The 18,045-nt window shown below is 36.8% G+C and overlaps 2 protein-coding genes and 1 pseudogene across 2 annotated transcripts; 2 read left to right on the forward strand and 1 right to left on the reverse strand.

Moving 5' to 3' along the window:
• Positions 1–170: 170 nt before the first annotated feature.
• LOC112557206 (protein/nucleic acid deglycase DJ-1-like) lies at positions 171–6,939 on the forward strand. Its single transcript, XM_025226921.1, has 5 exons — positions 171–359; positions 2,250–2,411; positions 3,097–3,166; positions 3,999–4,082; positions 6,529–6,939. Exons 1-5 carry the CDS (start codon positions 276–278, stop codon positions 6,687–6,689), a joined length of 561 nt encoding a protein of 186 aa, XP_025082706.1. The 5' UTR covers positions 171–275; the 3' UTR covers positions 6,690–6,939.
• A 4,344-nt stretch (positions 6,940–11,283) lies between these two features.
• LOC112557208 lies at positions 11,284–14,645 on the reverse strand (annotated as a pseudogene).
• Positions 14,646–15,264: 619 nt separating this feature from the next.
• LOC112557207 (glutaredoxin-C3-like) lies at positions 15,265–17,805 on the forward strand. Its single transcript, XM_025226922.1, has 2 exons — positions 15,265–15,627; positions 17,321–17,805. The coding sequence occupies exons 1-2, from the start codon at positions 15,403–15,405 to the stop codon at positions 17,429–17,431; spliced, it is 336 nt and encodes a 111-aa protein (XP_025082707.1). The 5' UTR covers positions 15,265–15,402; the 3' UTR covers positions 17,432–17,805.
• Positions 17,806–18,045: the final 240 nt, after the last annotated feature.

An 18,045-nucleotide genomic window follows, 5' to 3' on the forward strand; every position in this document is an offset into this window, starting at 1 on the left:
TCAAACTGTAAAAGCCATTTAAGAAATCATTTTCTTTAGCTTAGCTTTTTAGGTAATTTATACAAAGCAAGGAAAAACTAATAAAATTATCATTTTTCATAACACATTTTTCAGAAGCTTACTGATTTAAATTTTCATTCCTGACGATCATGGGAAATCAAGGGACATACATTTCGCAGAGTAGCATCCCCTAGATTATTTTTCTTGGCGTGTAGAGTTTGTGTACCGTTTAACATTCGTCCTAATCTATACCTGTAAAGCTCACTTGGGACAAAATGCCTTCAGCACTCGTGCTTTTGGCCGAAGGGGCGGAAGAAATGGAAACTGTTATTGTGGTTGATGTTCTGCGTCGTGGTGGGGTAAGCTTATTGGTACTGCGTAGTTTCAGTGAGTGCGGTGTGTGTTGTCATTAATCCAACATTCAAGCAGTTGAGTGTCTGCATCATCTGAAAAGGCAAAGCCAAAGGATGCACATTGTTGATATTAATATTATTGCATCACCATAATTAAGCCATAAATAGCATTCAGGAGCACATAAAAATTACCTTATCTTTCGATTTTTAAAAATACTTGAATATTAGAAATGACAATGACAAATGACAAAAGCAATGACAATAATACTAGGAACTTATAACGCGCAGCATCATAACCAAGATAGATGGCACTCTCTGAGCAGACCAATAATGATAAATGAAATATAACAGCCAGTGGACACTGAGCTACATATAGGCACACAGAACAACATAAAGATGAGGTACAAGAGCAGAATATAAAGCCATGGATGAAGGTATGAATAAATCCCTTTGCCAGACACCATTTACCATAGAACATAAAGTGATAATGCTAAACTGTTCTTCTCACGAACAGACTGCAGAAGCAGAACACAAAGGGAAAAGTTAAAAGACTTTCAATGAATGACTGATAAATATGGATCAAGATTACTTTGCTGACTGAACAATCATTCAGCTTGCAAAGGTGTATTCTTTGCTGGCCATGTTTCACAGGTCTGTGTCATAATGTTTCAGATGACATGATGTATGCTGCTTACAAAATAATTTCTGATATTTTTTTAACTAGCAGAAGTACCCAGCTTCACCCAATAGATTTCTGCCACTGACTCTTCGAGCTTTCATGTTATTGTCAACTTTCTCTCTCTGTGTCATTAGAACCATCTCAAATTAGGATGTTGTCCACGATTGTGTTGCATTGTAGAGATAAGTTGCAATTATTCTGCCTAACATTTTATTATTATAAAACCTTAGAGATAGTGGAGAATCTTGGAAAAAATAAAAATAAAAATATGCTTCTGAGCTATATGCATCTACCAAACAGCCTCTGGCTGAACCATAATATACATGCCATATTTTAAGGAGATCAGACGCTGTGAATTGTATTAGGTTTTAATGACTGCCAAATACTTGCACAACATCACACTATAAAATATATCTGTTAGAGAGATTGTTTTCTTAATCCAGAAAATTTTATGTTATGTTATAGTTAGTTGGTCATGCTGTTACATTATGATATGGATTTAGAATTTTGTCATTGGTGTAAATGTTGATGGTTTTTTTTTTTAAAGAGCTATGTTTGCACATAGGTGATTGATTCAAGGACCTACAGCCACATAAACTAAATGTCAGAACTAGCACAGACCTATTCATGATTTCAAATACGGATATCAAATTTCATCAGTATTTTTTCCTAGAAATTTTATTTGTATAAACCATCATGGACACTGAGATCTCAGGATGCATTTCTACTCAAAAAAAAGCAAAAACAAAAAAAAAAAAACACCAACAAAAAAACAAGCAAACCTTTTTTTGGGGGCTTTTGGCAAGCAATCTGTTGAAGTATTTGGACTTACAGTTAGGACACATTCAAAGCAGTCTGTACAAAAGAAACTTTAAAAATAACTTAAAGATTATCTTTTACCAGATTTATTGACTGACTCTTGATTCTTTTGTATGTTCATATATGTGTGTGTGAGCATGCAAGAACGTGTATGTGTAGTAGTAGTTTCTAGCTAAAACCATGGTAATAGAGTAATATTTATATTAATGTGTTTGTGTATATATATATATCTCAGCAAATTCAATTAATAATAAGCTCTTTGGTAAAAGTATTTTGCTTTTAATTATACTTTTATATAAAATTTTGTAAAATCTCATGGAAACTTATTTCATTGAAATGAAAAATGTAAGTATTTTGTGATGTAGCAACATTTTCAATGTATCTGTTAACTTTATCAGGTGGATGTGACCCTAGCAGGTGTGGCTGGAAACAAACCAGTTAAATGTAGCCGTGATGTCACCATAGTTCCAGACACTAGCCTTGAGAGTGCTTTGACCAAGGGGCCATATGATGCCATTGTGTGCCCCGGTGGTGCAGGTGGAGCCAAAATCCTTAGCCAGGTTCCAAAAGATTTTGTTTGTTTGAAAAAGCGTTTTTTATTTTTATTTTTCTCTTTAGCCATCACTGTCATCAATTGTCATTTTCATCATCAACAGTAATTCCAGAGGTGAAGGCCTTCTTATATAATCCATGCCTCTAGTCGAGAAATGTTAAGCTTCAAACCGCAGGGGAAAATATAACAAATATAAATGAAAAATATTTACAAGTATTCGTCTAATGTTCATCAACTTTATCTCTTTCTCCTTCAGTCAAGCCACTCACCCTCTCAACATTATTCACACTGCCTGGTGTGTCCGTTTCTTTGTCACGCTTCCACTGCTCTTTACTTAGAGTTAAAAATCGTATATTATGGGACCAAAAAGAACCTAGAATATATGTTTTAGTTTAAAAAGAGATAAGTGGTAAAATATTTTCATGCATAACTGGAGGATTTGCCTTTCATATTATGGTGGTTACTTTGCCTGTTCTAACTAAAGCTGTAGAAGGAAAATAACATAAAATTACAAAAGAAATACCCTCAGATTATCAAAAACCTGTGTAATGTGTTCATCCACTAGAGTTCATGCATTTTTGTTACAGCTTGATCAAGTTTCTTAAAGCCAGATTAGTAACTTTTACAGAAGACACTCTGAGATCATGAAGTAAATGTAAATGTCAGAAAATAAATGAAATGACTGATTGCAGTCCCCTGTTGTCGGTAAGGCCTTACAAGATCAGGAGAGCAGAGGGGGCATCATAGGTGCAGTTTGTGCTGGTAAGTAAGATGCCTATAAAGTCCAAGTTTATTCATAAAACCCTAATATTATTAGCCTAGATCCCTGTGTAAATGTATAACTGTCAGTAGCCCTCCAATGTTTTCTGTCTGTGTTTTTGTAAATCTTTTTCTTTTAGAACACTTTTACTCATAAGGAATACAGGTTCGAGATTAAGACAAGCACCTGATACCTGTAAATGGATTGAGAGATATCATTCTGGTTGCTTTGCCAGGTAAAGCAATGGAGAAAGATTATCAGTTTCTATAGTACTAGACTGCAGAGTGTCAGGGACAAATGGATGTTGGAATGTGTGGTATGTGAAAAGAAGAGCACAAGCAAATTTAGCTCTGTTTTAGTTATAGCATATAGACCAAAACCACTAGATTTAGATCAATATATTGCAATCCATAAGTGCTTTTTTAATAAGTTAAAAATTAACGATCCGTTTTTTAACAAACTGATGACAGCATTATGCTCTGTTAAATTTAGCAAATTTGAGTTTAATTTCATGTTTGGTTTGGGCTTTTTAAACATGCAAATGACAGTGAAAAGTAGGGCCTTAAATTGTTACCTTGTCACCCTGACACATCTTGCCACACTTTGTTAGAAAAACACATTTCCCTGAAAGTTACAGATCATATGCCTTCTTTTATTTTACCACTACCACCTCTCACGCTACACGTGCTGGACAAATGTTAAGAGAATGAATCAGGTATGTAGTTAGAGCATGGAAAACCAAGATCTAGCACAGTGTCAGAGCTACTTTCCTTGCCACATGCAGAATATTTGCATGTGCAGCATTCTATTTCAATCCTATTTAACGTTTTGCAGCCCCGACAGCTCTGGCAGCCCATGGTATTGGCAAGGGCAAGAAAGTAACTTCTTATCCCAGCATGGGTGACAAAATGAAGCAAGGTGATAATGCCTTTCAACTCTTTTTTTGCATTTCTTTTACACATATATGAACTTCACAAACAGTGTGTTTCACACGCTGTAATACGAACAGGGTCATGTCACAAAACAGATTGCATTGTGTAAATGAATGAATAAATAAGGAAAGAAACTGTTGGTGTCTTTAGGTAATATTTGAAATATAATGTATATTTTAATAAAATATTCCATTGTTTTGCATTTCATGATGTGTAAATATTATTTTTTTTAATAATTTCTGTCTCATAACCTACTTTCATGACAGGAGATCTCTCCATTCCATACAGTTACCATCTTTCATTTGAATTTAGAAGAAAATAACAATAATTCAGGGCTTCTGCTAAGGCTAAATTCTTTGGGGTCCCAGGGACCCCTTCTTCAGATTTTTTAAGGGGTCCCTGTTCTTCGCCCAAATTTGAATGGGACCCCATTGACGAAAATTGAAGGGGTCCTCCAAACTTTTAATGCGTACTGTACTCAATTTTTTGTATATTTTGGTTTGGTTTCTTCCCTGAATTATATTTCTTACAAATCATATCACCTAGATGCTCTGGTGTGTAAATTTCAACGACAGTTGCATTTATTGTATATTATTAGGTGCTAATATTGAAACACGTACTTTGTGCCACCACTGTGGTTCTAAGCAATGAGTTAACTGCGTGTATTATGAGCTATATTTTTATTTGAGAAATTTATTAAGAATGGTATTTCCTCAGCCTGTTAATCTTCTATGGAGTATTTAATGTAAACCTATTTCTGTGGCTTCTGTGCCATGAAACATGTGCAGAGATGTGCATGAAGTTATGCATGCACACACACACACAAATCAAGTGATACATCCCCATCCCATCTGGTTTTTATGTGCCTTTAATATATTGATATATTCCTTTGCTGGTTGCTCTAGGTGATAAAAATTCATGCATGCTTATAGAATCATCTCATTCATGCTAAGTGTAGTGTGGTTAACTCATTGAAATGCCATCAGTGGAAATAGCACCAATCTTCCATCTTTAATTGCAGTATTTCAACATTTTTAAATCTTCAAAATATTCAAGACACAGATTTTGTGGAATTGTACTTTGTAGTATTTCGTTGTATTTTCATCAGAATTGAAAAGCTCAATTCCTCAAATCCTCTAGATCAGACCTGGGCAAACGGCGGCCCGCGGGCCAGATCCGGCCCGCCTCCTGTCTCTGACCGGCCCACCTGCCAGTATATATACCAGGGCCGTGCTTAGGGGCAGGAGGACGAGGCAAGGGGCCCCGCGCTTTTGATTGATATGGTAACTAGGCATATGGAAGTGTAGTCAGCCGTATCACATTCTCGCTGGACGCGCTTGGAGACAGAAGGCTGCTGGACACCGAGGATTTATCGCGCATGAACGTTCGTGCGTTGAGCTATTGCTGGATTTATGTGCCACTGGGGGGGGGGGGGGGGCAGTTGGAACTGAGTGAAGAGGTAGTATAAGGTATGTTACTGAGGTGTGGCCAGTCTGTGAATTGAGCGGATTGTGCCCCGCCCCTGGCTTTGCAGCCTGTAAGCGAGAGGTCGAGTGCTTTATTTCCTAGTTACTGAAACTTTCTTTTCCCGTTTCTCCCCCACCAAAAAAAAAAAAAGAAAGAAATAACTACTACGTTAGTCTAACTGAGCTAGAGAAGGTGTCGGCACACTGGGTAGATTGTAGGGTAGGAGGTAGGGAGGAAAGTTAATGCCACTGGACTCAGAGGAAAAAAGTGATCACAACTAAAACCGTGTGATCGTGGCGTGAGGGCCTGATATATACTACATATACAGTATTGGGTAAAACTGAGTTAACTATATTAGTCCGGCCCTCTAAAACCATCCCAATTTCTCATGCGGCCCCTTGGGAAAATTAATTGCCCACCCCTGCTCTAGATCAATAGCAAGGCAATTTAATTTCAATGTTTCTTGTCAAGATTTAAAAGGATGCAGGCTTTTTTGAAAACCCTTATTTACTTCTTATTCCTAGCATCAAACCTGAGAGATATATATATATACTTTATGTTGAGTACATTGACATGGTTTTAAGACACTACATCTTGAAAACATTTCCTGCTTGGTCCAGCTTCAATAATTCTGTAAGCCTTGGTTTGGGGAGCTCTTATTAATAATAAAATTAATAAACTAATTTTATATTGCACTTACCCCACCCTCAAAGGCTAGCTCAAAGCACTTTACAAAGAAAAACATAAGCAGGCATAATAATAATAGTGCTGGTCTCAGAACAGAGTTCATTGTGTTCTCATTTTGAGAAGAAAGTGAATGCCATCAGCATAGATGCAGCCACTACAGCCCAGTACCTCATTTCTAGCCTTCTCTTCATCTTTTGATTTGCAGCTGTCAGTTGTAGTTGTAGTATCAACAGTTAGTGCTTAATGATTAATATTTGTCAACAATGAATCTGTGGCAGGAGGATATCGTTACTTAGAAGATCGAGTTGTTCAAGATGGAAAGCTGATCACCAGTCGGGGGCCAGGAACCTGCTTTGAGTTTGCCCTTAAGCTCGTTGAGGCACTTGTTGATAAAGAGAAGTCCAAATCCCTGATTGAACCTATGCTGATCAAGATCTAAAAGCAGAATGAAGAACCACTGAGCCTGCTTCAGATTCTTTGGCTTCTTAGTTTTCCAGAGACTTTACTCCCACATTTATTATAGGAAAGAATGAAAAGTTCTTTGCTTTTAAAACTATTGATGTTTATTTTATATGTTTACTGTTGTCACTTATGATGGTTTTAGGTTTTGAATGTTTTCCTTTCTTGCTATTCAATATGATTTTTTGTAAAATGTGAATGGACATTAAAGTGAAGAGAAGAAAAAGGTCTGAATTGAGTTGGCATATAGTGTTGAACTTTATTTAGTAAAATCTCAGGATAGATAAGCATAAAGGGCAATGAAATGGACATTTGAAGTAGTGTTCATATTGCATTATTTTGCTTTTTACAATTAATGAAACAAAGAGGCAGTTAAATGATTACAAGTTGGCTGTATATGCCATATCATCTGCAGCTTCTCTTCTGCCTACATAGAGCTAATATGGTGATTGCTTACTTTTCATCAAATATCTTCATTCTTCAGCAGATCACACTTTTACACCTGTCAAAAGCTGGCATTTAAAGGTATGTTGAGCGATCCTTGTTATGCTGGACCCATGAAACTAACTGCCATTCTTGATTTGAATCATTCTGATACAAGATTCAAGAGAATGTTGAAGGTTTTCTTGTTTTGGAAAAAATATCTCTTGCAGTAAGTTCATCCTTGCTGTAGTCCTGAGTTGCCCATAGACTATGTGTGCATGTGTTTCTGTCAGCAGAAGTAGTATTATGCAACACCCTTCCTTGATCAGCTGTATTCTGTATTCGTAGCCATGTAGTTAAAAGCCTAGTATCACATGCTCTTAAAGCATCATGATGATTAACAATTGAGTAATGCAGGAGTCTGATCAATGATGGATTGATGTTCGATGATTGATGATAATTTTATTAGTCATTTTGTTTATGTCCTTTCTTTACAACTCTGCACACTGGCAAGAAAGCAAAACAGCATTCAGGAAACCAAATAATGCTCATGTTTTCAGTGGCTGTTAACACTAATCTGTGACATCGTTTGATCAGCACCATTATTATTCCTTTTAGTTCAAATCTCCTTTTGGAGAACTGATATATTTATGTATGAATGCTTTAGGTCAACAACAGAACATAGAGCTCACAGATAATTTAACAAGGTTATCAGCAGGCATGTTTTAATCGTGATGGCGACATAATAATTTCTTTAAGCACATTTGTCTCTAAAGAGTACCCAAGGTTAGCTGCATATGTACAGTCTACTACCATGCTTTGCTTTCTTGTCTTGCCTGGCACTTACACCTTGTATAAACCGCTGTAATCTATCAATTATATATTCCTCAGGGCAAACTCCTGCTACATAAAGTACTCTGTAGCAACTATGTGGCAAAAAAAGGACTTTAAATGGCTCTAGTTCTAAATCTGCTAAAACTGCTACTTCTATGTCACTTTAAAATATGATGCATGGTGTTAAATACAAAATAAATTCTAGGTGCCACAACAATTAAAAACAAGACACTAAACCACTTCACACAATCTCTAACACCTGTGATGAATTTATTTACTGACATTCAAAAGCAGATAATAAAAACTACTTAAGAAAAGTATTGACAGGCACAAAAACAAAATGAGATCTGATTTTTCATCACAAGTGTGACTCCTTTACATCTATGTGAAAGTTGTACATCCTTTGTATTTGAAGTTGTTGGGGATGATAATGGTCAGTTTTATATATGGAATGGGAAATCTCTGCATTGAAGAAATGAAGTGAGAATTGATACATTAGGGTAAGACCTGATAACAATTTGTCTTTTTTCTGTTATCAAAGGAGAATTCTTTTTCTAGGCCCTGTAAAAATATAAGAAATTTTGATTAGTTAGAGAAGCCATATAACTGTAGCCTCCTCTCCTAATTTTTGGCACCACAAGACAGCAAAATTTTTAGTGTTCACCATTTGGTATGGGGAGCAAATGATGCCAACATTGAGAATGGCAAAAAAGATTGATCTTATACATTTCTGTTCCAGAGATGTGGGTTTTTTGTTTATGAATTAATTCTTTTATCACACAAATATAAAAATCCTTTTGTAGGCCCCTTAATTCTTTTAATTCAAATTTAAATGAGTTGGAGAAGCCATGTGGTTGTCCCATCCCTTCCATTCCCCTTTTTTCACCAAGGGACAAATCAACTTTTATGCATTTGCATTTTGGTAGGAAAGCAGGTGACACTGTGGGGAATATCATTTCCCACCCTAGCCAAGGAAAAATGGTCCCACTACTTGGTAAGCAAGCATGGGAAAGACAGAGGATAAAGGAGTAACCCGTAAGGAAAATCATGATGCTAAGATGCCATCATAAGGCTAAGGCTTTCCCTGATGGAAGTATCAGTCATATGTTCAAGACCAAATCAATCCATCAGCTGTGATTCACCTGGAAAGAAAGATGAGCACCAGCAGGTGTATAAGACCAGAAACAGGACTATGGATATTCACTGCGAAAAAAACCAAAAACTTAATGCAAGATTAGCCAAAGCCAGATCAATGACTGTGCACCATACTGGCAGGCTCAAAGGTGGGCATAGCAAAAAGTGCACAACTGGAACCAAAGCAGATATATGAAGTTGACAGAAACATTGGTATGCGCAGGGATGGGGAGTAGCTGTAGCTAGGCTACAGCTACTGTAGCTGGCTACAAATTTTGTAGCTTGTAGCTTAGCCGGCTACAAATTAAAAAAAGTAGCTTTTAGCCGTAGCTACATTTTAGAAAGTAGCTGTAGCTTGGCTACATGTTGGCTACTTTCACGATATTCGTCGCAGCGTGTCAGCAACGACGACAGCCACTGCATCTCACTGCTCGGTGTGTTGACAGCCAGACACCACGTGACTCGCACGCTCAGTAAACCGGAAGTACCGGGTCGTCCATGTGGCGGAGCGATTTGAAAAAACGAAGATGGACGTACCCATCCCATTTCCAGCCTTATTTGAAATTTTTTTACATTTTGCGAAGCACAAAAATGTGGGATATAGTTTTCAAATGCAAGAATCTGTTGAGAGATTTTCAGTCTGGCAGGACTTATCATGACAAGCTGCCGCACTAGGGTGACAGACAGCAACTTCGAGGCCAAAGTTCTGGTCAAATTCAATTCCATGAAGGACTAAAGAATGTAGATTTGTTTTAAGGTTACCGGTACACTCCAAAAATTAAATCCATATTTTAAATATCTTTAAGGGTTTTTAAATATAGAGTAACAAAATAACATAAATATAGCACTTTAAACTTTTAAAACCTAAAGTGAAAATTGTGACTTTAATCAACGTTTTTGTTTCAAACGTACAAGCATTTAAAAAACAAATTTACACAATACCATAACATATACCAAAGCGTTTGGGTTTTTTGTAAAACTAGAGCACTGATAAGAAAAACTGATGCATAAGGCGTTTTGATATCTCAAGATTTCTAGGAGATATAAAAAAATCAGACATGGTACCCCCCGACTCAGTGTGAATGTGGCAATTAAATATTTAGAAAATGTTAATTTAATCAAAGTAATGTTATACCATATTCTCAAATGCATCACTTTGTAGCTTATGCATTTCTAAACAAAATTGCAAAATTTTACTGCTGTAGCAACAAGCCAATCTTGAGAATATGTTTTTACTAGTTTAGGACTGGATGTCAAAAACGACAAAACAGAGAATTCAAGCTTAAAGATTCAAAATAAATATATCTTGTATCCAGATCATTTTTGAAAATTTATTTCAGTGTTTTATATGCAACATTTGACATCCTACTATATAATTAAAGTCTATTCTAGTATGCACAGGATATACTTTTCACCCTATCAGCTTTTGGAAACAAATTATTGTGTTCTTTTCTTTGTTTTCAGTGTCAGTGTTAGAAAAATGCCTTATGATCTGCTTGCCTAAATTGATTAAGCAGTTTTTACTTATATTCCATGCAACTCATTTATTTCAATGGTCTGTTGTTCATTGTCACATGTATTGATACAAGAGGTTGAGCATTTTTCATCACCACATAACCTAAAGCTTATTGAAAATCGTCCACCAGGTACCTGATACTTAAGCATCTGTTTAGTTTTTCATTTCTAAGAATAGGAGACAAATAGTTATAGAAACAAATGTTTATCGGCACAAAACTTAGTATAATTTCTTTTGTCACTAAACAGGATGACGAAAAAGATCAGAAATTGTTTAATGATAATCGTAAAATCGTGTACTTATTGTGTTGAAAAAGGCCGGGAGGAAGGGGGCAAGGAATGAATGAAAGCATTTATGGATTCACTAAATAAATTGTCGGTATATCTCAGTTCTCCGTTTCTTATTATAATAAAAACTTTGTAAAGCAAGAATGTTTTGTGTGTATGTTTGATGTTTGCGTGTTATGTTGCTAAGCCAGCTGGCTACAGCTAACTTGTTATAACATCACGCTTTTAAAAGTAGCAAAAGAAGCTGGCTACATTTTAAAAGTAGCCCCAAAGTAGCTGGCTACTTTTTGGAAAATTGTAGCTGTAGTGTAGCCGGCTCATTTGAAAAAAGTAGCTGTAGCCTAGCGGCTACAAATTAAAAGTAGCTTGCCCATCCCTGGGTATGCGGAACATTATACCAGCGTGTTAAGGAGTGGACCAATCTCGCCATGCAGGACCTGCTCCCTATCATCCAAGACAGGTATGACTTGTGGGTCTTGTCAGCTGCCACATCTAGCCATGTACCTCCTCCAACGACCACTAACAGTTAAGGGACAAATGACTGATGAATGAATAAATTATTTGGCAGTTCTAAAAATAATCATTAAAAAGAAAAGGATGATATTGAAATATTGATTTTCTGAAGCTAAGTTCTATTCACTTTTGCTTATCTAAGCCTAAATGTTTTAAATGCATCCGCTACATAGCAATATAAATAACTAAAAATAAATAGCTAAACTATTAGACACTCGTGTAGTCAAACAGAAACAAGTTACAATCTTCTTTAACAAGAAATGTAATTTCTTTTCTAAGGCATCTGGTTGATTCATTTTCTTCTTCATTGAAAAGGGAAAATAATGATCTAGATATATACTTTAAGGCATTTTAAAGGTAAAAATAGAATAATATCACCTTAAGTACTAATCACAAACAGCACAGTTCCTTGAACCTAGTCCTCCTCACTATATGAGAAAACAGTACCAAGAATGTCTGTGCTGTCACTATAGTCTTTATCCTGGAATGCCAAGAAGGACTTGAAGACTGTAGGTAAAGGTAACAGTTCAATGGCTGGGAAGATCTGTGTGTCACCAGTGACATGTGCAAGCTGTTGTCGCAAGGTTGTGCGGCAAAGGTGACGAAGAGAAGCTGGATTGCAGTAACACAGTCTGAAGAATGCATGAAGCTGGTCTTGCTGGGGTGTTTTTCCTGGCAGTGCAATCCAAGGTTCTTTCTTCAAGGGCCATCCAACATTGGCCAAATAAAAGGCTTCCCGCAGCATCCCAGAAAAAGTCAGCCAGAACAATGGAGAACTCCTACAACGCAAAATTTCAGTCTATTATTTTAGAATTGATTTCTTGTTTCTTTAAATCAAGTTCTTTAAATGTTTGTTGACTTATTATGAACATTATTTTAGTGGTGATCTTTACTGCAATCTTTCATTTTGTTTAACAGTGAAGCACAATAACATGTAATGGATAACAACAACACAAAAATTGAACCAAAGCAGTGTGCCGTCCTATAGTTGCCACTTACTTTCCAAACGTTTGAGGCCCAGGCCCCAGACTTGCTCCTGATTCCACTAAAAGTTTAATGCAGGGCAAGCGACGTTGTTGTCTCATGACAGCAGTAAAGATGCAACGTTCCAAGGGTGTATATCCTTGATGGTCCTGCATTGCTAGATTAGCACCAGCCTTTAAGAGAAGTTCTGTAGCACGAAGACCTGGCCCAGGTCCTACAACATACAGGATAGATGTTGACCTCATGGAGATACCAAACGGTTATCAACATAAAGGACAGATAAGATTTTATTCATTCCAAAGGGCAATTAATAAGTTTGTCTACAATGAAGCAAGGGTTAGAACCACACAGCACATAAAACAATGTAAAAAATAAGAGAAAGAGTCAAGAGTTGCAGATATCAAACAGTGAGGAGAGGCCATCTATCTCGAGTCCAAAAGTTGAAATAAAATAGCATATAAACAAGCAATACATTTATTCTTTGATAAAGTTTAATTTTTTTTAAAATAAATTTCCAGACTGTTCCCCTTATCAGTAAGTCTTAGGTTACTGAATATTTATTTATCTGATCAGCATCTACATTTGCTTATTACTTAAAAACTTAAAAAGTAATAAAGTTGACAGGTTTTAAACATACATGTATGGTGTATGCCTAAACATAAAAGTAAAAATCTAAAAAGCAAGAAGAAAAAGCTTAAAAAGAGTGGAACTTGCATCAGTGTTTTAAATAGACCCAGTTAATGACAACCAGGACTGTTAACATATTATAGTGAGAAACATAAATAAATATTATATGCTTTAGTATTAATGATATTTACTGTTGAGCATCTGGGCTCTGTGTAATGGAGTGTAAGAGTGTCTTTTGTCTCCAATGTTGGGGTCAGCTCCATGGCGCAGCAAACACTCTAGGGCCTCTGTAGCTTTAAGACCTGATACCATCATAAGTGCTGTCTGCTCATTGTTTGGGTCTTTCAGGTTGACATCAGCACCAGCTGTGATCAGGAGTTCCATGATTGGCAACAAATTCAAGACAGCAGCTGTGTGCACTGGTGTCATGCCAGCATCATCAAAAATGTTGACTTCTGCTTGAAACTTCAGAAGCAATGATACAATTTCCCGACGATCTTTTCCTATAGCAACAAACAATGGAGATCTACAGTATTTATCCTTGGCTTCAATGTTGGCTCCATGTTCTATCAGGGCATTCACTAGTTTGGCGTTACCCTTCATGCAAGCGAGATGCAGGGGGCTCCAATTTCCATGACCATCCTGCACGTCCACGAATGCACCATTCTGCAGCAGCAGTTCTGCTAGCTCATACTGTTCAGTCATAATGGCCAGATGGACAGCAAAGCAACCTTTGCCATCAGGCAGGTTTATATTTATGCCATGTTCACAAAGAAACTTAGCAACAGCAAGCTGATCTCTTAAAATTGCTCGGTGCAAAGGATATGAACCATCTTCATCTACCATATCAAAGTCAGCTCCATCATTATAAAGCAGTGCAACTACATCTATTAGACCACTGTCTATTGCCATGTGAATCAGATTCCTGCCTTTCAAATCTATGAGGTTATATGTTCTGTCGACACAGAAAGTTGAGCATTGCAGGCTGCCCACTGTCAAGGGCAAGGTGAGGAAGGAACCTCCCTTCTGCATCAATCTCATCAATGTTTGCTCCATGTTCACAGAGCATGATTGCCACATCTAGCAGTCCATTTTTGACAGCCAGAGCAAGAGCTGTAAAACCGCCATGCTCTTGACTTGTCTTGGTGTTAGGATTGCCACGGTTGTTCAACAGAAGCTCCACCAAAGCCAGATTCCCAGATGCAGAAACAATATGCAGAGGCGTGATACGGTCCTGAGTGCGTGCTGAGTTGGCATTTGCCCCCTGCCGAAGCAGAATTCGTGCTACCTCAAGATAACCATGCTGGCATGTGATGTGCAGTGGGGTCCAGTCACAATCATCAGAACAGCTGACAGTCGCACCAGCTCTTAGCAAACACTCTACACTCTGAGTTAAGCCATTCTGAGCAGCATAATGTATTGCTTGCCTTCTTTTGGCATCCGTTCTCCTTAGTGAAGGGCTAAGCTCCAGGACAGAAATCACAGCAGCATCATTCCCAACCTTGGCAGCCTCCAGAAGGCAAAGACCTAGGTCTAATCGAAAGAGTGGGATTTTCTTTCTTCTCTTTAAGAATAGCTTGCCAAGCATCAGTATCTCCAGCCTCAAGGGCTTCAACAAAACAAGATTGCGTATTCTTCTCCATCACCATAGACTGCAAGCATGAGGAAATTAATTTTCTTTTTGTAGTACAACTTTTATGGCGGTAACTTATGGAGCTTTTCTTTAAAACAGAATATTTAAATACAGTAAGGTAGACCGTATACAGATCAAAGAGACATAGCTCCTGGCACAATTTCTTCTTGGTAGTTTTAGCTTCTTTGAGACTTCTGCATTCAAGTGTTTAAAATGCTGACCAAAAATTGTTGGAAAATTTTGACTTAACTTGATTGACATGGATTTGTTATAGTAATGGTAGTGTTGATTCCGACAGTCAAAGTTAATTCCAGGATACTATAATTTTATCCACGTTAGATCGTTTATATCATCGTAGAAGTAGAATAATTACAACCCAATGTGTGATACCAATCGACGATCTTAGTTCGTTCCCCATGATGCTTATCGCACTGCGTTCCGAAGCAAGTCACAAATAAAAAAAAAAATTCAAATAATTAATGCGGATAACACTGTACACAGTTTAAGTTACTTGAAATATAAATAGGCCAAACTTGCGTGGGCCTAATGATCTATATGACGAAGAGCATATCGCAACAAAACTTGTAATTATGTTCAGGTCGGAAACCATAAAAATAACCGGAAGCGGCAGACGACCGGAAGCAGATCTCGTTCATCGGAAGTGGAGAAGACGAAAGTACTCGTTGTCAGTGTAAACAATTTCGTGTCGTAACTGATAACAATTCTTTTAAACTATGCAACTATGGCTGGGGCCAGCGCTGCACTATTTGTTAACCGAAAAATTCAGCAGCGAAATGTTATGTTGTTTTCTAAATCATACTCACCTGAATGTAAAATTGTGAAAGATATTTTGAAGAAATACAATCTCAGTTCTAATTTTTATGAAGCAACCGAAATTGAGAAGCGGCAAGACTGCACACAGATTGAGAATTATTTTCAGGTCCTTTGTCTGACAAACAACCGTGCTGTAAGTTTTGTTTAAATCATACACTCGTGCAGAGTTTTGGATAATTTATTGTTATTATTATCGATCAAACTATAATAATTGCACAGTTATTTATTTTTACAATAAATATGGCAGAGTAATAAATTGTTTTATTGTCATTAAAACAATTTTTTTACCAATGATATAGACTTCAAGTCACATCTTTTCATTCTCCTGCATTTTCAGTGTTGCGTGATAGTCGACTGCCACTTTTTTCTGCTTTCTTTTTGACAGCAGGTTCAATGAAACAATTATAGTGGGCCATTGCATGAACAATAACATGTTAGTATCATTAATTGATTAGTAGTCTATCTCAAACTTCTTAGTTCACATCACCCTATACAGTTAAAACAAAATATTCAGTCTATATGAAATAAAAGGTTAGAAAATAATTAATCATCATAATAAATATTAATTTTTAAAACGTGGAATAAATTCATTTTATGTCTTACAGAAGAAATTTATAAAATCTGGAGAGTGACTTTCCACTTTTATATACTTTTATACTGTATATGTAACTGTAGAGGATCGGTCGGTAGTGTGGTGGGATTAGTTAGGGCAATGTAAGGGCAGACCTGAGCTATTCCTCAGACCTGAGCTATTCCTGCATCTGATTGATGTAACAGAGCAGTAGGAGTGTGATGATGGTGAGGTGTAAAAGTAAACTTCCTCCCATGCACTCAGTCAGATGCATGACTAGCACCAGCAAATGTCACATCCATTATTCTCAGCATCTTGACCAGTGATGCCCATGGCTGTATCTCTCCCCACGTGTCTAGTTTTTGATGTCATTACAACTATGACGTCTGTCATTATTTTTCACCACTGCCTTTGCATTGCCCAACCAGTCACTGCTGGACTACCTACTGCTCTTCTACAGTTGTAAATACAGTCATATATTTTAAAAGTGGAAAGGCACTCTCCGCCCCTTTACACAACAAATAATGCACTGTTTTCAACAAGAGCACTATTGAAACTGGTTTTGTTTACGCTATGCATATCTTTGTAGATGGATGCATAATAGTGACATGATTCATAGGACAGAACCTGCCGTTCAAGTCTAGTCAGTAACTGAAAACACACACACACACACACAAAATCAGAAAAGGTATTCCCATTCTTAAAAGCAGTCTAAAAATTCTCTGAAATTTTACATTCGGACCAATATTACAGCATGAAAGAAGCAAAATTTATCAGGATTTAAAAGGATGTGTGACTTCCACAGCTTTCAGTTCTTTATTGAATATATCACAATACTTTAGGAGAATGAGTATCAACAAACTTTAAATAGCACTACAATGACTGCCTGTTCAGACCTGTGCTTGACAAAAATGGTTTGATAAGTGATCCTTCTGGGCCTAAACTATGAAACTTGGTACCATTATCAGTAAACTACATTAAAATAAGAAAAAAAATTTTGTTTGTTTGTTTTGTTGTGTTTTTTTTTTTTTTGGGGGGGGGGGTTATTTTGCTGTTTTGCAAAGTTTCTGATTGCAGTTTATTTTTAGCTGTACAATTAAGATATTTAAATCGAATACCACGGCAAGATTTAACTTATTTTCTTGTATTTTGTTCATTGATATATTTCATAACATTTCACGGGAGCTTATTTCCATCCATATTTGATTGGATGAGAACATTCAAAAGTTTCTTTTTTATTATTGCTTTATGATAGGTGCCTCAGCTTTTTGTGGACCAGAAGTACATTGGTGGTTATGATGAGATCTTACAAATGGACGAAAGTGGACAACTGGAACGCCTTCTCATCCAATTTGTTGACAAATGAAACAGAGACATTCACTTGTGTAACTTGGAAATGACAAGCCCGAGTGTAGTTCTCTCCACCGCTCTTCTAATTTCTTTTGCAAACGTGCAGTAATACATGCAGTGTTGAGGAAGCTTTATGTTGTATAAAAGTTTTGTTTCATGAGTCTCAGAATGTTGAGCCCAAAATACTAAGTCGATCAATATAAAGAGGTAAACATTTTTAATAAGCAGTATTTTACAAAATAGTTTACTGGCAATAGACTTTTTGTTTTGTTGTATAAAATCATTAGATACTACAACTGTTTGGATTTGTTGACATTCAATATTCAATGAAGTATATGAGCTAAGATTTTCTGTACAAGATGGATAATAACAGACTTACAAAAGCATCAACATTGGTTGATATATGTTATTCATGCAAGTATGTCGACAAGATCAGTCTTGCACGCTAAGAAAATAAAGAGTAGTTATCCCTCCCATAACATTCTGGTCCCCCCCCCACCACTGCTCTAAAGACAGGTACACTAAGCACCAGGCTCTCCTCCTTTCAAAGAAAACATATCAACAAGAATAGTATGTCAGTCTTGCACTAGTTATCCACTGGTACTAGTCATCTGGGGAGCGTTTTAATTG

The sequence above is a fragment of the Pomacea canaliculata genome, linkage group LG2 (genome assembly GCF_003073045.1).
Source record: "Pomacea canaliculata isolate SZHN2017 linkage group LG2, ASM307304v1, whole genome shotgun sequence".
Taxonomy (NCBI): Eukaryota; Metazoa; Mollusca; class Gastropoda; order Architaenioglossa; family Ampullariidae; genus Pomacea; species Pomacea canaliculata.